This window comes from Patagioenas fasciata, chromosome 27, assembly GCF_037038585.1.
Source record: "Patagioenas fasciata isolate bPatFas1 chromosome 27, bPatFas1.hap1, whole genome shotgun sequence".
NCBI lineage: Eukaryota > Metazoa > Chordata > Aves > Columbiformes > Columbidae > Patagioenas > Patagioenas fasciata.
The window spans coordinates 1,024,661-1,047,502 of NC_092546.1; the positions used below are offsets into that span (position 1 = coordinate 1,024,661).

Sequence of the window (22,842 nt, forward strand, 5' to 3'; positions counted from 1 at the left end):
CACCCTGGCACAACACCTGCACCCAACACCACCCCAGCACAGCACAGGCAGCTGCCGTGTTCCCCCTCTCCAGCTTTGGGCTCTGGGATGTCGGCACCAGGATTCACAGCGTGCAATTCCACTGCGTGCTGGGACAGCAAGTGCTGCTACGTAACTGCCAACGTGGGTTCTTCAGCTGGTGGCAAAGAGCTGGGGCCCACAGCCAACAGCATTTTCCATCACCACAACACACCCCACAACCCACAGGAACATCCAGACTGACCAGCTGCAGCTCTGGAGAAGTTACACACACTCAGCAGTTTTCCCAAAAGGTTTTTGCTCCAAGGCTCTCAGGGAAACCACTGCCCTGAGAGTCACAGGCCCAGGACCTGGCAGCCAGCGCTCACCACGGGAGCACAGGGATCTGCCAAAGATCTGGTGAACCAGCACGGTGGTCTGGTGATCCAACCTGGAGACAGCAGCACCAGAGCTCACACCGCCCCTCCGCAATGGCCACCTCCGTGAGCCACCGCAGGATCCAAACCCATCCCAGTGGCAGCTCCTCTCTCCTTCCAGTCAGGAGCATCTTGCCAACATTTATCCAGCACTTGCAGTGGCCACTAAGCAGGCCTGGAGCTGTCAGGAGAAAGGACTCCCTGGAGCTCACCCAGCTCTAAACTCAGCCCCAACCTGCTGCTGCCTCGGCAGCCGGCACTGCGAGCGGCGCAGAGATGGAGCAGTTGGCAAAGAGCTTTGCAAGGCAGAGCCCTCTGGGGCACAGCACTGAGCTGGACCCACTTCCCCTCTGCGTGACCCAGCGTCAGCCAAGAAAGCAGCAAGCTAAATTTCACAGGAACGGAAAATTAACATGGAAACGCTCATTTGTTCCCAGGTCGTACCTGTGGGATCGCCCCGAGGCTCACGGACACACTCAGGTGAAGCAGTCAAGGAGCCGCTGCCTACAGGGACGGCTGGAATCGAGCAGAAAGGAAAAGCGTTTCCATTTCACGTTGTGAAATGACCTGCAGCGCCTGGACGGGGGTCAGGCAACAACACGGGACCCAGACGCATGCTGAAATTGCCAAAGCTGCAGAGGGGCTGCAGACCCCTTGTCTGGGACCTGGCAGCTTCCAAACTACTGTGTCCAGGCCACATGCAACACCCCTCAAGGACCAGATGGACCAACACGGGGCCTCTCAGGGCCTTCTGACCAGGAGACCTCTCACACACACAAAAGGAAACCCACACTAACGTGGGAGCATGGAGCACCAGGGCAAAAAATGATCATCCATGTTTCTCCTAAATCAGAGCCTGCTGGCTACTGCAAGGCTCAACTATTGCAAGAAAACGTTCACAAATAATAAACCAAATACTAACAAACGCAAAAGGCCAGTAACCAATGAACACTGAACACTTACCCCTGCGATTCCCCTCAGGCTCAGGAACAGGATTACACCAAGAGGCTTGATCAGCATGGACTGCAGGAACCAAACAGGGAGTCAAACACGGGTGGGGAGCTTCCATGGCACGTTGTGATCTCCTGCTTCCTCAGTCACCTGCTGTGATGGGAGAGGGTGAGATAATGACACGAGACACATACAGAGGTGTGTGTTCCCACAGCTAGAAACAGAGCACGGGTGACCTTTTTGCTGAGACCTAGCAGGTTTTCAGGCAAATTGAACATTCATGACTTGTCTGTGTAATACCACCAAGGCACAAAACGCTTTTGGAAAGCCTCTGAGAGGATCTTGGGTACAATCACACATGAATAACCTATTAAAACACGAGTGTTTATTCGCTCAAGCAGACAGACAGTGACAACTCACCTCTGGGACAGCCCAAGGCTCCTAACCAGGACCCAGCTGAGAAGCTCGATCAACTCTGCCAATGCCATGTCCTGGAGTCAAGCACAGATCAGAGAGGTTTCCAGGCTCACCGAGCAACACTCCTGCATTCCAGGGAAAAGAGGACATAGACAAGAGAGAAAAAACAAAACACAACACAACATATTTAGGACAACAGTGCCCATATCTTGCAGAAAAATAGCCGTATTTGGGGAAAAAACTGGCAAAATGACAAAATATTCCAAATATTTGGGGGCTAAATTGGTCAACACAGGCAAAACAATCTGAGTATTTGGGCAAAAAGTGGCCCAAAGAGGCAAAAACATCCACACTTGGGTGCAAAGCTGTCGGCAAACATGAAAACATCCCATATTTGGGATCACAGTGCCCATATCAGGGGAAAAAATGGGCAAAAGCACCTGAGTATATCGGGTCAAGAGAGGCAGAAAAAACCAAAGCACCACTAGATTGAGCAAAACTGGCCAAAAAGGGGTATAACATCCCCAGATTCAGGGTGAAACTGGACCAAAGAGTCGAAGTATGCCCAGATTTGGGTAAAAAAATGGCCAAAAATGGCCCAAACACCCCCAGATTTGGGTATAAACAAAACTGGAAAACCAAAGAACTCCCAGATATAGGCAGAAACGATCCCAAAGGGCACAAATGTGCCCAGGTTTAGCTCTAAAGTGGCCCAAAGTGCCAAAGCAATCCCAGCTTTGATTTGAAACGGGCCCAAAGGCTCAAAGCGCGCCCTGGGATGGGGCCGTGTGGCACGAGGCTGGGGGGCAGGGAGGGCCCCACAGGGACTCAGTGCTGGTTTCTGCCCTGTGCCAGCACTCCCAGCCCCTGCTTGCCCAGAACCTGCCCCTGAAGCAGCCGCAGCCCCTCTCCCCTCCCTGCGGGTGTCTGCCCCCTGCCCACACCCTGGTGCTGCCTGGCTCGCCCTGCCCGGCCCAGCCCGGCTGCTCTCCCGGCCCCAGCCCCAGCCCTGGCCCCACTGCTGCCCTGCTGAGCTGCTCGGGGCTGGGTGCTGCCCCTGCTCGCCCACCTGCTCCCTGCGCTCGGCTGGAGCAGCCTGGGCGTCCCGGGCTGGCAGGGACACCAGGAGGAGGAACAGGGTGAGGACCATGGCCCCCACGCTCGCCCCATGATGCTGCTGCTGCCAAGACACAGCACAGCACGTCACCATGGGGCTCTGACCTCACAGTCACATTGGAATCACCACATCTGCACACTGCTGCATGGCCTTGTGCTACACCAGCATGGAAGGAACAGAAGTGGAGAAGGGTGCACCTATTTTGGGAGGCAGCTCTGCCTGTGGGAGTGCACAGGCTCTCACTTCTTGCTTCCCAGAAATCAATCAATCAATCAATCCCAAAAGCTACATATTAATAGTAAATTTAAATAAAAAAAGCCAACTTCAAGGGTCTTTACTTGTAGCTATATTTGTCAGGCAGCTCTCTGGGAAGAAACCAGCTTTTCCTGCTAGTTTGACCACAGCTTCAACGCCTTTAAAGCCACCACTTCTGAGCTCTGCTGCTCCAACACAGCCTCACAGCCCAGCAAAATCATAGTGCAGGCAGAAAGCTTCACCATACAGAGATGGAGACAGTCAGGAATACGTTCCTCTCAAAAGCAGACACTGCAAGCCACTCTTCCTCTTGCTTACCAAATTCAGACAGCGTTAGAAAACAACAACAAGGAAGCGAGATTCTTATTTTATGCACCCCATTGTATGGACCATTCAACATCAAGTCCAACCGAAGTCTGAACCTCCGAATGAGAAATGCCATCTTCAAATTTCTAGGAAAATGAAGGGCTTTGAAGTGGCAAGACCATAAAATGTTCATTAAAGCACTGCCATGCAAGTCCGCACCCCTGATCACAGACCACCTGCCCTGGTACCAAAGGCAGTGATGTTCTCAGCTGACATCTGGAAAGCAGCACAAAGTCTCATGTTCTCCAGTGCCAAACATGTAGTTTGGAACTGAAACAGGGCAGTAAACCATCTCCAGTCAGTCTGTTTTCATTCGAGTACATCAGGACAAGCTCAGTTCACGTTCACCAGGAATCACAGCAGGTCCCACCCGTCCCTGCAGACCCCAACACCGCTCCTGTGCAGGGTCCCCAGGAGCAGTAAGCACAGAACAAGAAACCTCCCTTCCAAAGAAGGCCCACAGCTGCTCTTCCAACGAGCTGCATAAGCAGCAGCTGAGAACAACCTCTGCTGTAGCTGCACCAGGCTCTGCTGTCTGCAGAAGGAGAGCAGCTCCTAAATGATCCCCAGCCCTACAGACACAGCCCAGGGCAGTGATGAGGAACCACCAGAGTGCAGGGACACCTGGCCATTCAGTTGAAGCTGCTGGGGAGAAGGACAGAGGACTAGCAAGAGACAAATCAGACAAGAGAGAAGACAGAGGAGCTGAGAGAGAAACAAACACACAGGGAAAAGGACGGAGAGATGAAGGCAAAAAGGCACAATGAGCTGGGATGAGACAGGGAGGAAGAACCAGCAGGGCTGATGAGCAGGACAGAGGGATGGGGAGGGGGGAGGAGGAGAAGCAGGAAGGGGCTGTGAGCACCTTGGTGCCACCCTCGCCACCCTTGGCCACCGCCACCGCCACCCCAGTGACCCCCACGGCTCCACCAATGAACTGCAATGATGGCACGAGGCGTGCGTGTGTCTCTGGGGTCCCTGTGGCCAGCTGTGTGTCCCACGGGTGTGTGTCTGTGCTGGGGCACGTATCCCATGGCTGGCATGGCCAGGACAAGCACGTCTGCAGGATGGAGCTGCCCCAGCCTCCCTGCTCCTGTGCTGGCTCTGACTCGTGCCCATGACCCAGCCCGTCTCCACATCCCAGCAGTCTCTGTGACCCAGGCCATCCATGTCCCAGCCTATCTCTATGTCCCAGCCCACCCCCATGTCCCAGTCCATCTCCATGTCTCAGCAGCCTCTGCGTCCCCAGGTGTCCTGGTTTTGGTAAAAACAAGTTTCTCTTTTAGTGAATTTTGCCTGTCAGCCAAAGCCTTCATGTCAGCTGCATTTTCCTGGAGAACCAGACACATGTTTTGGCAAACCCAGCAATGGAATGGAAACTTATTGACAAGCACAGATGGACATCTCGCGAGAGGGGCAACGAGAAACCGGTGACCAACTGTGTATAACATTCCGTTCACGTGAATACTTCATATAAAAGTGGGAGATCACGAGGATCTCATCCCTTTTTCCCTTCCCTTTTGCCTTTTTCCTTCCCTTCTGCTCATGGCCGACATCAGGAGAGGACCTTGCTGGTCGTCCCTGCGAACGGAGGCCAGTGAGAGACTGAATCCAGCTCCGGTTGGCTGCAGAGTCTGATCCAGGACTTTGGGTGCTGGCTCTGCAGTTGCTCAGACTTACAAGATGGGTTTTGTATATTTGTATTATTTTCTCTGTTCTCATCAGTAGCATCAGTAAAACATCTTGAACTTTTCCAACTCTCTCCCCTCTGTGCTTCTTCCCCTCCCGATCGCCTGTGCTGAGTGGGAAGGGGGGAGAGGGAGGGGCAAAAGGGGAAAGTGGGGGGGAGAGGAGGTTGACAACACATCTGCCAGGGTTTGATTGTCACCCCGCAATCTTAACCCTCGACAGGGACGGACATGGGGACAGAGGGACAGAGGGACAGAGGGACAGAGGGACAGAGGGACGGATGGACGGACAGAGGAAGGGACAGAGGGACGGACACGGGGACAGAGGGATGGACAGATGGATGGACAGACTGACCGTTACATGGGGACACCGGGGACAGGCACATGGGGACACTGGGGACAGGCACATTCTGACACTGGGGACAGGCACATGGGGACACCAGGGACAGGGACATGGGAACACCAGGGACTCTATGGGACACCCAGGGACAGTGGGGATAGTGGGGACACCAGGGACAGTGGGGACACCGGGGACAGCAGGGACACCCAGGGACACTGGGGACACCGGGGACAGCAGGGACACCCAGGGACAGTGGGGACACCCAGGGCCACCAGGGATACTGGGGACACCAGGGACACTGGGGACAGTGGGGACAACAGGGAGAGCAGGGACACCCAGGGACACTGGGGAGAGCAGGGACAGTGGGGACAGGAGGGACACCCAGGGATGCTGGGGACAGTGGGGACAGCAGGGACAGCAGGGAGAGTGGGGACACTGGGGAGAGCAGGGACACCCAGGGACAGTGGGGACACCCAGGGACAGTGGGGAGAGCAGGGACAGCGGGGACAGTGGGGACACCCAGAGATACCCAGGGACACTGGGTTCAGAGGGGACACCCAGGGACAGTGGGGACACCCAGGGACACTGGGGACAGTGGGGACACCCAGAGACAGCAGGGAGAGCAGGGACAGCAGTGACACCCAGTGACAACAAAGGGACACCACAGGGATACGCAGGAGAGAACACAGGGACACCAGAGGACAGCGGGGGACACCACGGGGCCACTTGGGGACACCGGCAGACACTGGGGGAACACCACAGGGACACCATGGGACACCACAGGGACACCTGGGGACACCAGGGTCACCTGGGGACACCACAGGACACACAGGGACTCCCAGGGACACCATGGGACACCCAGGGACAATGCGGGGAAACCTGGGGGACACCTGGGGCCACTCACTGGGGTCCAGGCGCAGGGACTGCTGGGCCGGGTACCACTGGGGATCTGCAGGACAGAGGGGACAGTGGAGGTGGCACCGCGGGGACACGGATGGCGAGGACAAGGGGGGGTCCCCAGGATGTCACAGTGCGCCCTGAGGACAAGGGGGGGTCCCCATAGTGTCACAATGGGCCCTGGGGACAAACGGAGTCCCCATAGTGTCACAATGGGCCCTGGGGACAATGGGGGGTCCGGACGGTGTCACAATAGGCCCTGGGGACAAGGGGGTCCCCAGGATGTCACAATGGCCCCTGGGGACAATGGGGGGTGCCCAGGATGTCAGAACGGGCCCTGAGGACAAGGTGGGGTCCCCATGGTGTCACAATGGGCCCTGGGGACAAAGGGGGATCCCCTGAAAGTCACAATGGGCCCTGGGGACAAAGGGGGTCCCCAGGATGTCACAATGGCCTCTGGGGACCATGGGGAGTCCTGGGATGTCACAATGGGCCCTGGGAAAAAGGGGGGGTGTTGTGACATCACAATGGGCCCAGGGGACAAGGGGGGGTTCCCTAATTGTCACACTGGGCCCTGGGGACAAAGGGGGGGTCCCCATAGTGTCACAATGGGCCCTGGTGACAATGGGGGTCCCCATGGTGTCACAATGTGCCCTGGGGACAATGGGGGGTCCTGCGATGTCACAATGGGCCCTGGGGACAAAGGGCGGTCCCCAGGATGTCACAATGGGCCTTGGGGACAATGGGGGGTCCTGGGATGTCACAATGGGCCCTGGGGACAAAGGGGGCTCCCCAGGATGTCACAATGGGCCTTGGGGACAATGGGGGGTCCTGGGATGTCACGATGGGCCCTGGAGACAAAACGGGGGGTCACCATGGTGTCACAATGGGCGTGGGGACAAAGGAGGATCCCCTGAAAGTCACAATGGGCCCTGGGGACAATGGGGAGTCCTGGGAAGTCACAATGGGCCTTGGGGACAAAGGGGGCTCCCCAGGATGTCACAATGGGCCCTGGGGACAAAGGGGGCTCCCCAGGATGTAACAATGGGCTCTGGGGACAAAGAGGGGTTCCCCACGGGGCCACGATGGGCTCTGAGGACAAGGGTGTCCCCAGGATATCACATGGGTCCTGGGGACAATGAGGGGTCCTGGGATGTCACAATGGGCCCTGGGGACAATGGGGGGTCCTGCAAAGCCACAATGGCCCCTGGGGACAATGGAGGGTCCTGGGACGTCACAATGGGCCCTGGGGACAAAGAGGGGTCCCCTGAATGTCACAATGGGCCCTGGGGACAAGGGGTGGTCCTGGGATGTCACAATGTGCCCTGAGGACAAAGAGGGGTCCCCTGAATGTCACAATGGGCCCTGGGGACAAAGGGGGGGTGCCCAGAATTTCACAATAGGCCCTGGAGACAAAGAGGGGTCCCCTGAATGTCACAATGGTCCTTGAGAACGAGCGGGGTCCCCACAGTGCCACAATGGGCCCTAGGGACAAACTGGGGTCCTGGGATGTCACAATGGGCACTGGGGACAAAGGGGGTCCCCATGGTACAACAATGGGCCCTGGGGACAAATGAGGTCCCAAGGATGTCACAATGGGCCCTGGGGACAAAGGGGGACCCTAGGACGTCACAATGGGCCCTGGGGACAATGTGGGTTCCCTTGAAGGTCACAATGGGCCCTGGGGACAAAGGGGGGTCCCCAGGATGTCACAAAGGGCCCTGGGGACAAAGAGGGTACCCAGGATTTCACAATGAGCACTGGGGACAAACGGGGGTCCCAGGATGTCACAATGGGCCGTGGGGACAAGGCGGGGTACCCATGGTGTCACAATGGTCCCTGGGGACAATGAGGGGTCCTGGGACGTCACAATGGGCCCTATAGACAAGAGGGGATCATTGGGATGACACAATAGGCCCTGGGGACAAAGAGGGGTCCCCTGAATGTCACAAAGGGCCCTGGGGACAAGTTGGGTCCCCATGGTGTCAAAATAAGCCCTGGGGACAAAGGAGGTCCCCATGGTGCCACAATGGGCCCTGGGGACAAAGGGGGTCCTGGGACGTCACAATGGGCCCTGGAGACAAAGGGGGTCCCCAGGATGTCACAATGGGGCCTGGGAACAAAGAGGGTCGTGGAATGTCACAATGAGCCCTGGGACAATTGGGGATCCCCAGGATGTTACAATGGGCCTTGGGGACAAAGATGGGTCACATGAATGTCACAATGTTCCCTGGGGACAAAGGGCGGTCCCCAGGATGTCACAATGGGCCCTGGGGACAATGGGGGTCCCCACGGTGTCAGAACGGGCCCTGGGGACAAAGTGGAATCCTGGAATGTCACAATGGTCCCCAGTGACAAAGGCGGTCCCATGGAGCCACAATGGGCCCTGGCGACAAAGGGGGTCCCCAGAATGTCACAATGGGCCCTGAGGACAAAGTGGGGTCCTGGGACATTACAATGGGCCCAGGGGACAAGGGGGTCCCCAGGATGTCACAATGGGCTCTGGGGACAATGGGGGTCCTAGGATGTCACAATGGGACCTGGGCACATAGTGGGTCCCCAGGATGTCACAATGGGCCCTGGGGACAAGCGGGGTCCCCAGGATGTCACAATGGGCACTGGGGAAAAGGGGGGTCCCCATGGTGCCACTATGGGCCCTGGGGACAAGGGGGTCCCCCGAATATCACAATGGGCCCTGGGGACAAAGTAAGGTCCTGGGCTGTCACAATGGGCCCTGAGGACAAGGGGGTTCCCCATGATGTCACAATGGGACCTGGGGACAAAGGGGGTCCCGGGATGTCACAATGGGCCCTGGGGACAAGGGGGGTCCCCAGGATGTCACAATGGGCCCTGGGGACAACGAGGGGTCCTGGGACGTCACAATGGGCCCTGGGGACAAAGGGGATCCCCATGGTGTCATAATGGGCCCTTGGCACAATGGGGGGTCCCCAGGATGTCACAATGGGGTCTTGGGACAAAGAAGGTCCCCAGGATGTCAGAATGGGTCCTGGGGACCAGAGGGGGTCCTGGGATGTCACAATGGGTCTCAATGACAAAGGGGGTCCCCATATTGCCACAATGGGCCCTGGGGACAAACAGGGTCCCCAGGATGTCACAATGGGCCCTGGGGACAAGGGAGGTCCTCAGGATGTCAGAATGGGCCCTGGGGACAACGGGGGGTCCTGGGACGTTCACAATGGGCCCTGGGGACAAGGGGGTCCCCAGGATGTTCACAATGGGCCCTGGGGACAAGGGGGTCCCCACGGTGTCACAATGGGCCCTGGTGACAAATTGGGGTCCTGGGATGTCACAATGGGCCCTGGTGACAATGGGGGGTGCCCATGGTGCCACAATAGGCCCAGGTGACAAAGGGGGTCCCCAGAATGTCACAATGGGCACTGGGGACAACGGGGGTCCCTAGGATGTCACAATGGGCCCTGGGGACAATGAGGGGTCCTGGGATGTCACAATGGGCTCCAGTGACAAATGGGGTCCCCATGGTGTCACAATGAGGCCTGCGGACAATAGGGGGTCCTGGGATGTCAAAATGGGTCCCCAGTGACAAGGGGGGTCCCTACGGTGTCACGATGGGCCCTGGGGACAAGGGGAGGGGTCCTGGGATGTCGCAATGGCCCATGGGGACAAAGGGATTCCCCAGGATGTCACAATGAGCCCTGGGGACAAAGGGGGTCCCCACAGTGTCACAATGGGCCCTGGGGACAAAGGAGGTCCCCACAGTGTCACAATGGGCCCAGGGGACAAAAGGGGGACTCCAGGATGTCACAATGGGCCCTGGGGTAAATGGGGGGTCCTGGGATGTTACAATGGGCCCTGGGGACAAACGGGATCCTGGGATGTCACAATGGGCCCTGGGGAAAAGGGGGGTCCCAGGATGTCACAATGGGCCCTGGGAACAACGGGGGCTCCTGGGATGTCACGATGGGCCGTGGGGATAAAGGAGGTCCCCATGGTGTCACAATGGGCCCTGGGGACACAGGGGGTCCCCAGGATGTCACAATGGGCCCTGGGGACAAAGGGGGTCCCCATGGTGCCACAATGGGCCTTGGGGACAACGGGGTCTCCCCAGGATGTCACAATGGGCCCTCAGGACAAGGGGGGTCCCCAGGAGGTCACAATGGGCCCTGGGGACATGGGGTATCCCGACGGTGTCACAATGGGCCTTGGGGAAAAAGGGTGGTCCCCAGGATATCTCAGTGGGCCCTGGGGACAATGGGGGGTCCTGGGATGTCACAATGGGCCCCAGTGACAAATGGGGTCCCCATGGTGTCACCATGGGCCATGGGGACAAAGGGAGTCCACAGAATGCCACAACGGGTCCTGCGAACAAGTGGGGTCTCCACGGTGTCACAATGGGCCCTGGGGACAAAGTGGGGTCCCCAGGATGTCACAATGGGTCCTGGGCACAAGGGGGTTCCCGACGGTGTCACAATGGGCCCTGGGGACAAAGCGGGGTCCTGGGATGTCAAAATGGGCCCCAGTGACAAATCGGGTCCCCATGGTGTCACAATGGGCCCTGGGGACAAAGCGGGGTCCTGGGATGTCAAAATGGGCCCCAGTGACAAATGGGGTCTCCATGGTGTCACAATGGGCCCTGGGGACAAAGCGGGGTCCTGGGACATCACAATGGGCCCTGGGGACGAAGAGGGGTCCCCAGGATGTCACAATGGGCTCTGGGGACAATGGAGGGTCCTAGGATGTCATAATGTCCTCTGGGGACAAAGGGGGGGTCTCCACGGTGTCACAATGGGCCCAAGTGACAAAAGGGGTCCCCACGGTGCCACTATGGGCCCTGGGGACAAGGGGGTCCCCCGGATGTCACAAAGGGTCCTGGGGACAAAGAGGGTGCCCAAGGTGCCACAATGGGGCCTGGGGACAAAGGGTGTCCCCAGGATGTCTCAGTGGGCCCTGGGGACAATGGGGGTGCCCACGGTGTCACAATGGGCCCTGGGGACAAGGGGGGGTCCCCAGGATGTCACAATGGGGCCTGGGGAAAACGAGGGGTCCTGGGATGTCACAATGAGCCCTGGGGACAAAGGGGGGTCCCCATGATGTCACAATGGGCCCTGGTAACAATGGGGGGTCCTGGGATGTCACAATGGTCCCCAGGGACAAATGTGGTGCCCATGGTGTCTACAATGGTCCCTGGGGACAAAGTGGGGTCCTGGGACGTCACATTGGGCACTGGGGACAAAGGGGGTCCCCATGGTGCCACAATGGGCCCCAGTGACAAAAGGGGTCCCCATGGTGCCACAGTGAGCCCTGGGGACAAAGGGGGTGCCCAGGATGTCACAATGGGCCCTGGGGACAATGAGGGGTCCTGGGACGTCACAATGGGCCCTGGGGACAATGGGGAGTCCCTTGAATGTCACAGTGGGTCCTGGGAACAAAGGATGGCCCCCAGGATGTCACAATGGACCCTGGGGACAATGGGGGGTCCTGGGATGTCACAATGGGCCCTGGGGACAAAGGGGGTCCCCACGGTGCCACGACGGACCATGGGGACAATAGGGTCCCCAGGGTGTCACAATGGGCCCTGGGGACAAAGGGGGTCCTCATGGTGCCACAATGGGCCCTTGGGACAAAAGGGGTCCCCAGGATGTCACAATGGGCTCTGGGGACAATGGGGGGTCCTGGGATGTCTCAATGTGCTCTGGGGACAAAGGGGGGGTCCCCACGGTGTCACAATGGGCCCAAGTGACAAGAGGGGTCCCCACGGTGCCACTATAGGCCCTGGGGACAAGGGGGTCCCCCGGATGTCACAATGGGCCCTGGGAACAATGTGGGGTGCCCATAGTGTCACAATGGGTCCGCAGTGACAAGGGGGGCCCCACCCTGTCACAATGGGCCCTGGGGACAAAAAGGGTCCCCAGGATGTCACAATGGGCACTGGGGAAAAGGGGGGTCCCCTGAATGTAACAATGGGCCCTGGGGACAAAGGGGTCCCCACGGTGTCACAATGGGCCCTAGGGACAAAGTGGGGTCCTGGGATGACACAATGGGCCCCAGTGACAAAGGGGTTCCCCAGGATGTCACAAAGGGCCCTGGGGACAAAGAGGGTGCCCATGGTGCCACAATGCGGCCTGGGGACAAAGGGTGTCCCCAGGATATCTCAGTGGGCCCTGGGGACAATGGGGGTGCCCACGGTGTCACAATGGGCCCTGGGGACAAGGGGGGGTCCCCAGGATGTCACAATGGGGCCTGGGGAAAACGAGGGGTCCTGGGACGTCACAATGAGCCCTGGGGACAAAGGGGGGTCCCCATGATGTCACAATGGGCCCTGGTAACAATGGGGGGTCCTGACATGTCACAATGGGCCCCAGGGACAAATGTGGTGCCCATGGTGTCTACAATGGTCCCTGGGGACAAAGTGGGGTCCTGTGACGTCACAATGGGCACTGCGGACAAAGGGGTCCCCATGGTGCCACAATGGTCCCTAGTGACAAAAGGGGTCCCCATGGTGCCACAGTGAGCCCTGGGGACAAAGGGGGTGCCCAGGATGTCACAATGGGCCCTGGGGACAATGAGGGGTCCTGGGACGTCACAATGGGCCCTGGGGACAATGGGGAGTCCCTTGAATGTCACAGTGGGTCCTGGGAACAAAGGATGGTCCCCAGGATGTCACAATGGACCCTGGGGACAATGGGGGGTCCTGGGATGTCACAATGGGCCCTGGGGACAAAGGGGGTTCCCCACGGTGCCACGACGGACCATGGGGACAATAGGGTCCCCAGGATGTCACAATGGGCCCTGGGGACAATGAGGGGTCCTGGGACGTCACAATGGGCCCTGGGGACAATGGGGAGTCCCTTGAACGTCACAGTGGGTCCTGGGAACAAAGGATGGTCCTCAGGATGTCACAATGGACCCTGGGGACAATGGGGGGTCCTGGGATGTCACAATGGACCCTGGGGACAAAGGGGGTTCCCCACGGTGCCACGACGGACCATGGGGACAATAGGGTCCCCAGGATGTCACAATGGGCCCTGGGGACAATGAGGGGTCCTGGGACGTCACAATGGGCCCTGGGGACAATGGGGAGTCCCTTGAACGTCACAGTGGGTCCTGGGAACAAAGGATGGTCCTCAGGATGTCACAATGGACCCTGGGGACAATGGGGGGTCCTGGGATGTCACAATGGGCCCTGGGGACAAAGGGGGTCCCCACGGTGCCACGACGGACCATGGGGACAATAGGGTCCCCAGGGTGTCACAATGGGCCCTGGGGACAAAGGGGGTCCTCATGGTGCCACAATGGGCCCTTGGGACAAAAGGGGTCCCCAGGATGTCACAATGGGCTCTGGGGACAATGGGGGGTCCTGGGATGTCACAATGTGCTCTGGGGACAAAGGGGGTGTCCCCACGGTGTCACAATGGGCCCAAGTGACAAGAGGGGTCCCCACGGTGCCACTATAGGCCCTGGGGACAAGGGGGTCCCCCAGATGTCACAATGGGCCCTGGGAACAATGTGGGGTGCCCATAGTGTCACAATGGGTCCGCAGTGACAAGGGGGGCCCCACCCTGTCACAATGGGCCCTGGGGACAAAAAGGGTCCCCAGAATGTCACAATGGGCCCTGGGGAAAAGGGGGTGCCCGGGATGTCACAATGGGCCCTCAGGACACGGCTGGGTCTCCATGGTATCACAATGGGCCCTGGGGACGAAGTGGGGTCCTGGGATGTCATAATGGGCACTGGGGACAACGGGGGGTCCTGGGACGTCACAATGGACCCTGGGGACAAGTCGGGGTCCCCAGGACATCACAATGGACCCTGGGTAAAAAGGGGGTCCCCACGGTGTCACGATGGGCCCTGGGGACAGGGTGGGGTCCCCACGGTGTCAAAATGTGTCCCCAGTGGCAAGGGGGGTCTCCATGGTGTCAAGATGGGCCCTGGGGACAAAGGGGGGTCCCCATGGTGTCACAATGGGTTCCCAGTGACAAGGGGGGGTCCCCATAGTGTCACAATGGGCCCTGGGGACAAAGGTTGGTCCCCTGAATGTCACAATGGGCCCTGGGGGCAAAGGGGGGTCCCCAGGATGTCACAATGGGCCCTGGGGACAAAGGGGGGTCCCCATGGTGTCACAATGGGTTCCCAGTGACAAGGCGGGGTCCCCATAGTGTCACAATGGGCCCTAAGGACAAAGGTTGGTCCCCTGAATGTCACAATGGGCCCTGGGGACAAAGGGGGGGTCCCCAGGATATCACAATGGGCTCTGGGGACAATGGGGGTTCCCCAGGATGTCACAATGGGCCCTGGGGACAAGGGGTTATGGGGTTGTGTTAGGGGGTTGGAGGATTAGGTGGTGCAGGATTTGGGGGTGCAAGGCTGGGGGAGCAGGATTTTGGGGGGCCTGATTTGGGCTACAGAGTCTGGGTGTGCAGGTTCCAGGGGTGCAGGATTTGGGGGTTCAGGGTTTAGGGGTGCAGTGGTTTGGAGTGCAGTGTTTTGGGGTGCAGGGTTTGGGGAAGGATGATATGGAGGTGCAGGGTTTAGGGTGCAGGATCTTGGGGTGCAGGGGTTTGGGGTGGGGGGCTTGGTAGGGCAGGATTTGGGGGTGGAAATTTTATTGGGTAGGGCTGGGGGTGCAGGATTTCGGGGTGAAGGGGTTGTGGGGTGCAGGGTTGTGGGGTGCACGGTTTGGGAGATCGGGACGTGGGGCTGGAGGATTTGGGGGTGCAGAGTTTGGAGCAGCAGGATCTGAGGGTGCAGACTTGGGGGGTGCAAGATTGGGGGTAGCAGGGTTTTGGGGAGCAGGGTTTAGGTCAGCAGGATCTTGGGGTGAAGGGGTTTGGGGTGAAGGGTTGGGTTGGACAGGATCTGGGGTGCAGGTTTTTAGGGTGCAACTTGTGGGGGGTCAGGATTTGGGGTACAGGGTTTCGGTGTCCAGGGTTTAATGGTGCAGGGTTTGGGGGTGCGGGTCTTGGGGAGGCAGAATTGGGGGTGCAGGTTATTGGAGTTAAGGGATTTGGGGGTGCAGATTTTGGGTGTTCAGGACCTGGGGGTGCAGGATTTGGGGATGTAGGTTTGGGGGGGCAGGGCTTAGGGTTTCAGTATCTTGGGTTGAAGAGGTTTGGGGGGAAGGGTTGTGTACGGCAGGATTTGGGGGTGCAGGGCTTTGGGCTGAGGGTTTGGGGGTGCAGGGTTCGCATGTTCAGGAACTGGGCGTGCAGGATTTGTGTTTGCAGGTTTGGGGAATTTTGCGGTAAAGGATTTGGGGTGCAGGGTTGGGGACGCAGGATCTGAGGGTGCAGCGTTTGGGGTGCAGAGTTAGGGGCTGCAGGATCTGGGGTGCAGGGTTTGGGGGGCACTGTTTTGGGGGGAAGGATTTGGGGGATGCAGGGTTTAAGGGTTTAGAATTTAGAGGTGTCGAATTTTGGGGTGCAGGAGGTGTGGGGTTTGGGGTTGCAGGATTTGGGGGAGAATGGTTTGGGGGTGCAAGACTTGAGGGTGCAGGGTTTGGGGGTTTGGGGCATGGGGCTGGAGGATTTGGGGGTGCAGGATTTGGAGTGCAGTGTGTGGGGGTGCAAGATCTGGGGGTGTACGAGCATTGGGTGTGGGATTTGAAGGACAATGATTTGGGGGTGCAGGGATTGGGGGTGTAGGGTTTTGGGGTTGCTGCGTTTGGAGATTCGGGATGTGGAGGTCAAGGATTTAGGGGTACAAGGGCTGGCTGCAGGATTTGGGGTACAGGGTTTGGTTGCAGGAATTCGGGTGCAGGGTTTGAAGTGCAGGGCTAATAGGGGCAGGATTTGGAGGTGCAAGATTTGGTGGTCTGGGGTACTGGGGTGCAGGGTTTTGGGGTGCGGGATTTGGGGGTGCAGGTTCCATGTCTTTAGGAACTGGGCGGGGAGGGTTTCTTGGTGCGGACCTTTGAGTGCAAGTTTGAGGGGCCTTGATTTTGGGGTGCACGGTTTGGGGGGCAGGATTCCGGGTGTAAGGTTTTGAGGTGCAGGACTTGGGGGCGCAGGTTTCACACGTTAAGGAACTGGGGCTGCAGAGGTTGGGGGTGCAGCGTTGTGGGCTGCAGGGTTGAAGGGTGCAGGATTTAGGGGTACAGGTTTTGGGGGTGCAGGACCTGGGGGTGCAGGCTGTAGGGATCAGAATATGGGGGTGCAGGGTTCTGGGGTGCAGGATCTGGGTGAGCAGGCTGTTGGGGTACAGAACCTTGTAGGTCAGCGTTTAGAGGCAGGATTTGGGGGTGCAGGGCTTTGGGGTGAGGGGTCTGGGGTGAGGGGTCTGGGGTGAGGGGTTCAGGTGTTCAGCACGTGGGGGTGCAGGACTTAGGGGGTTGGAGGATTTGGGGGTTGGAGGATTTGGGGGTGCAGGGATATGGGGTGCAACTTGTGGGGTGCAGGGTTTTGGGTATAGGGTTTTGGGGTGCAGAGTTTTGTGGGGGAGGATTGGGGGAGCAGGGTTTCAGGGTGCAAGGTTCAGTGGTGCAGGGTTTTGGGGGTGCAGGGTTTAGCGCCAGAATTGGGGGTGCAGGGTTTGGGATTGCAGGGTGTTGGGGGAAGGATCTGGGGGTACAAGATTGGGGGTAGCAGGGTTTTGGGGAGCAGGGTTTCGGGGTCAGGCTTTAGGGGGACAGGGTTTGGGGGGCAGGGCTGGGAGGGATGATTTTGGGGTGCAGGGTTTAGGGCAGGAGGATCTTGGGGTGAAGGGGTTTGGGCTGAAGGGTTGGGTAGGACAGGACTTGGGGTGCACGATTTTAGGGTGCAACTTGTGGGGGCAGGGTTTGGGGTCCAGGAGGTTGGGGGTGCAGGGTTTGGGGTGTAGGATTTAGTGGAGCAGGGACTGGGGGTGAAGGTCTTGTGGAGGCAGAATTGGGGGTGCAGGTCTTGGGGAGGCAGAATTGGGGGTGCAGATTTTGGGTGTTCAGGACCTGGGGGTGCTGGATTTGGGGATGTAGGTTTTGGGGGGTAGATTTTGGGGTGCTGGGTTCGGGACATGGGTCTGGAGGATTTGGGGGTGCAGGGTTAAGGGGTTTAGGATTTTGGGGTGCACAGTTTAGGGTGCACATTCTGGGCATGTATGATTTGAGAGTGCAGGGCTTTGGGGTACAGGATTTGGGGTGCAGGGTTTTGGGGTCAGGATCTGGGGGTGCAGCATTTTGAAGTGCAGGGTTTGGAGGAGGGAGGTTTTGGGGGGGAAAGATTTGGTGGTTCAGGTTTTGGGGGTGCAGTTTTAAGAGGGTGGAGGATTAGGGGTGCAGGATTTGGGGGTTCAGGATTTGGGGCTGCAGAGTATGGGAGGGAAGGATCTGGGGCTTCAGGATTTGGGGGTGCACTGTTTGGGGGTGCAGGGTTTAGAAGTCAGGTCTCAGAGTGCAGCGTTTGGGGTGCAGGGGTTTGGTGGGAAATTTAAGGTTGCAGACTGTGGGGTGCACAGGACTGGGGCACAGGATTTGGGGGTGCGGGGTTTCAGGGTTCAGGATTTGGAGGTGTGGAGGTTTGGGGTGCAGGGGATGGGGGTGAAGGATCTGAGGCTGCAGGGCGGTGCGGGAAGGATTCACCCCATGCTCCTGCACCAAGGCAGATGGCGAAGACCTGAACTCCCCCAGCCTGTCTCACCTTCAGCTGCCGTCGAACACGCTCTATAAAAAACTTCCAGCAAGTCTCCCTGGAGTCCACCAGCCCTCGGCCTTTGACTTCATTCCTCACGCTGTTGATTATGTTTTCTACTTCATCATCGGGGAAGAGATCAGGGATTTCACCTGAGAAGAAGGCAGGTTTGGGTTTACTGGTCTGGATTTTGTTGCAGTCGCAGAGCAAAGTGAAGCAGGTGCCTCCCTCTTCAGGGCCTTGGGGAAAACCCTTCCTTGAGAAAAATCGTTGTGCCAGGCGCCCATAGGCCCCAGCAGCAGCAAAGTGGCACAGAACATCATTCTGCTAAAAAATAAGCCCTTGTGAGAGCAACATTTCTCATAAAAGTATGAGCTAAACAAACACAGAATAAAGCCAAAGTACAGAAAGTCCATTTTTGTCAGATCGACAGTGCTGATTAGATTACAAAAAAAAATCGCAAATACCTAATATGCTATACACAATAATGAAATAATTTCAGTTTTGCAAATCAATTAGTTACCTGTACCGTTCCTGCAGCTGTTCAATGCCATTGCCAGTGCTGGTAAAATAACTCCCACATCACCAAAACATTTTAAAAGCCAGAAATCTTTTAAAAACTTTTTAAAGTTAATAGTTATGCAACTGATTGCCAAAAACATAACCAGCCAATTTTTCTTTTTTTTCTGGTTACTTAATTTATCACCTATTCACTTCCCTTCTGGCTTCTGATTTGATTGAAATCATTATTATTGAGTGAGATACTGTCAATATGAGCACTAATTACTTAGGAAAATACACTAATCAGATATCTGCTTGTTTATAAGAGAGTCTAAAATATATATTCTGTTCTAGCTCCTTAGGTGATGGAAAGAAGTGAAACAAGTAAGAAAAACAAGCCTGTAGAGAGCGGGAAGCAGCCAGAGCCCTCAGGCAGCACCCGCTGGGTGGCACTAGGTCACGTTTTGGGAGGTCATAGAACCACAGAACGTCCTGACATGGACAGGACCCCCAAGGATCATGGAGTCCAACTCCTGTCCCTGCAATGACAACCCCACAGTTCACACCGTGTGTCTGAGGACACTGCCCAGTCTCTCCTTGAACACTGTCAGGCTGGGGCCGTGACATCGCCCTGGGAGCCTGTTCAGTGTCCAGCGCCTCTGGGTGAAGAACCTTTCCCTCATGTCCCACTGCCCTCCCTGGCACATCTTCTGCCGTTCCCTGGGCTCTGTCACTGTCACAGAGAAGAGCTCAGCCCTGCCCCTCCTGCTTCTGCTGAGGAACCTGCAGCCCCATGAGCTCTGCCCTCAGTCTGCTCTGCTCAAGCTGAACAAACCCAGGGACTTCAGCCGCTCCTCATATGGTTTCCCCTCCAAACCTTCACCAGCTTCATGTCCCTCTGGACACCCTCCAGTAGCTTTATCTCCTTTTCTCCTGTGTCCCCAGCCCTGCACACAGTGAATGCTGCAGGTGAGGCCGCCCCAGCACAGAGCAGAGCAGGACAATCCCCTCCCTGCCCGGCTGGCCGTGCCGTGCTGGATGCACCAGGACACGGGGCCCTCTTGGCTCCAGGGACACTGTTGGTTCATGTTCAACTTGCCACTGACCAGAACCCCCAGAGCTCTCCATGGAGCTGCTCTCCAGCATCTCGTCCCCCAGTCTGTCTGTACAGCCAGGGTTGCTGTGTCCCAGGTGCAAAATCTGGCACTTGCCCTTGTTACACTTGTCATGGTCCCTCCCATGGTCCCTTCCTCAGTCCTCAGTCCAGCCACAATTCTGAGCTGCCTCCCCAGACCCTGAGTGAGGACTTCTGATCTGTCCCCTCTTCCCCACATAGCAGCTACAGGAAAATGTGACACCTTTCTGAACCACCGCAAAATGACCTGGACATCCCAAACCAGGCTGCTTGGCCTGCCCCTTGCTGCAGGACACTGCAGAGCTTCACTTCATGTCATGAGATATTTGTGCCATCTACACAGGTGACAGGAGCTACTCACCAGCCTCCACAACAACCCCTGTCTTTACTCCTGATTACAAATTTATCACAGGCAGAGATTGTTTGCTGCTCAAACCATCTGGCCAATTTACAGCCACATATGTCAACTCTGGAGTTTCGCACAAACTATCACTTCCCTGTGCTTTCAACTCTCCAGTCCTCACCATGCACAGAGGTCACCCGAACCAGCTGGAGTCTTCCCACTCCTGACTCATAAATAAGGAAAAAAGCATCATGCAGTTGGTAGCAGTGATTTTCCAGGGACTCTGGGGAATATGCCCAGGCTGGGTTACCCCCTGCGGTCACGGTGACACAGCCGCACGCTCCCACGTGCGCTGTAGCTGCAGTGCGCCCTGCATGGGGAGTGCTCCACCACACATACTCATGCCATGTTCTGCAGCGAAACAGAGCATCTGTGTGTAGGCTGGCTATTCTGCAATTGTTTGGGCAAGCAACAACTCAAAAACTTTAATGGAAAAACAAAGAGGAAAAGGACTGCAATGGGACAAGCAGCTAGGTGACGCACACAGACACGGTCATTTGGTGGCTTTGTACCATCCACCAACTTGCAGTCAAATATTCCAGCCAGGAAAAACCTTATTAGGTAACTAGAGTGTGGATGCATGAGATCCACAGGTCAAACTCTTCATCTGTTGATACATTCCTTGGGCTCTGTCCTCAGCTGCAATGTCACAACAGACACGTCTCTTAACTGTAGAGAGTATACCATGAAGTACGGAAAAACTAGGTACACAACATCAGAGAAAGAAAAACTATCAGATGATGGAGTACATCCTCACAAAGGAGACCTTATCATGGCTTTTAGTCCAGAACTTAACCCACATATCTTCTAGCTCACTTCATATATTGCCCTTCTGTATATTCTAAAACCACAGATGCTACCATGAGCACAACCACACTGAGAAGGGGGAAAGGGGAAATCAAGCAATGACAGAGGTACCTGATGCTAAGAAGTCATTCACCAGCACCAAGAACTGCTCATCTGCCACTTGAGCGTCGGTCATCAGGAACACGATGCCTATGTTCTTCACACCGGCTTTCAGGTACAGGTTTGCCAGGTCTGCCTGGACGTTGAAAAGCAAGAGGACTTAGGGGGTGCACCTCCATTCTGCAAAACTCAGGTAGGTACCACATCTACAAGCAGGATATTTCAGAATCTTCCCATTAACCAAGAATAAAGCAATGGCAATTAATTAGCGTGAAACTGCACTTTGGCCACTCTCCATCTTCATGGCTGAGTCTGCCAGGTTATATGGGGGAGTCTATCGCTGTCATCATTGTAAGACTTTACCCAGTAAGACTTGACGTTACGGCCAGGTCTGTGTAACACAAAAAAAAAGAGAAAGAAGCCCTGGCCAGCACCGCTACACACAGGGAAATGCTTGTAGCTGGAACACCTGGAGGTCAATGGATGTGGCTAAAGACATCAGTGCAGTCCCTGGTTGTGGAGGCTGCCCTGGGAGTTCAGAAAGGCTTACTGTGGGCACAATAAGTCACTATACGGGGACATTAAAGCACCACAGGGACTGGGAGGGACAGCAGCCACTGAAAATGTTGGACCTTGGTGTCCCCATGCTGTAGATTTCTCTGATTTCACAACTATACCTGAATTTTCTTTTTTTTTTCTGAGGTGCTGCAACACATTTCTTTCTGCTTGTGAAGAAAGGAGAAGGACACCTTGTGCAAACAGGGATGTTTTCAGTTTTATTCCTTTCCAGAGTCTGAGCAGGGACTCGCCCTTCAGTGTCCCACTCAGTGCAGTGATGCTGACAGAGAAACTGCTCATATGGAAAAGCTGTTTCACCTCAAAGGGGACAGTGTCCTGATGAAGGACACAGTGTCCTCCTGATGAAGGACACCAACTTCTTGAAATCCAAGTTGTTCATGAGATGGGAAAAACGCCATCATCCCGCTCAAACTCCATCATTTCCTTCCTGCCCCTCCAAGCAGGATACAAGGCATGCGGGAGACACTGAAGGAATTTACTGGCCTGTGTTCCAGAAACTTTCTTAGAAATTCAGCAAATACACACGCTCCCTCAAAAAGAATCATTTGTTACTTCCATCACTGGAAATTTGAATTAGATCAATTATAACAGCACGAGGGGCCAATGCCAGACAGGGTAATCTGTCACCATCCTGCTCTTCCATATCTAAGAAAAAAAGATGACTCCATATTTCATAAACTCTTTGAAAATGAATAGAGAGTGAAGGGAACATCAAATTATCTTCCACCTCCACAGACAGAAGTAAAGACATGCTTTGAAAACAAGTTTATTAATGCTGGTTTCAAGCTATATTCCTAGATGGGAGCACAGGTTTTCTCAATGAACAGGCAGGTAGGAGCTAGAAAATTGTACGAGTGGGGCTGAAGAACACAGAGGAAAGTTGAAAATACCCAATGGATGGAGGATCAGGCTTGTGTGACGTGACAAAAACATGACAAAAACAACCTGTACACAACTACAGGTCATCAGGCCCTGCCTCTGATGGGGAAGGAAGGCAAGGGTTCATTGGCCATCGCATCTCCCGAGCAGAATGGCGTGAAGTTACTGAGGTTGTGATTTTTACAACATTTCTGATGAGAATCCTTTTGCCAGCAGCTAAAATACTTGAAAATCATTTCAACGATATTTTACAATGTTGATTTGTAACTTCTGTGCTCACTAGCCTGTGCATAGATATAAGCACAGGCACCTGTTCTCTATAGTGAACCATCCACCATCCCCTCAGTCCCTCCCTCATACAAAATCCTGGTGGAAGGACTGGATACGACTTTGGA

At 56.3% G+C, this 22,842-nt stretch overlaps 1 protein-coding gene across 2 annotated transcripts in view; it reads right to left on the reverse strand.

The window, feature by feature from the left end:
• Window positions 1-1,867: 1,867 nt before the first annotated feature.
• LOC139825711 (dynein axonemal heavy chain 9-like) overlaps window positions 1,868-22,842 on the reverse strand; it is a 108,068-nt gene continuing 87,093 nt past the window's right edge. Inside the window, exons 47-50 of one of the 2 annotated variants that reach the window (XM_071799732.1) lie at window positions 21,002-21,125; window positions 18,054-18,196; window positions 6,473-6,517; window positions 1,868-1,927 (exon numbers count right to left, since the gene is read on the reverse strand). In XM_071799732.1, coding sequence (XP_071655833.1) covers window positions 1,883-1,927; window positions 6,473-6,517; window positions 18,054-18,196; window positions 21,002-21,125 — 357 coding nt within the window. In that variant the 3' untranslated portion in view covers window positions 1,868-1,882. Of the gene's footprint in view, window positions 1,928-4,990; window positions 5,339-6,472; window positions 6,518-18,053; window positions 18,197-21,001; window positions 21,126-22,842 lie in introns of those variants that run through there. The other variant, XM_071799731.1, reaches the window with a different exon arrangement.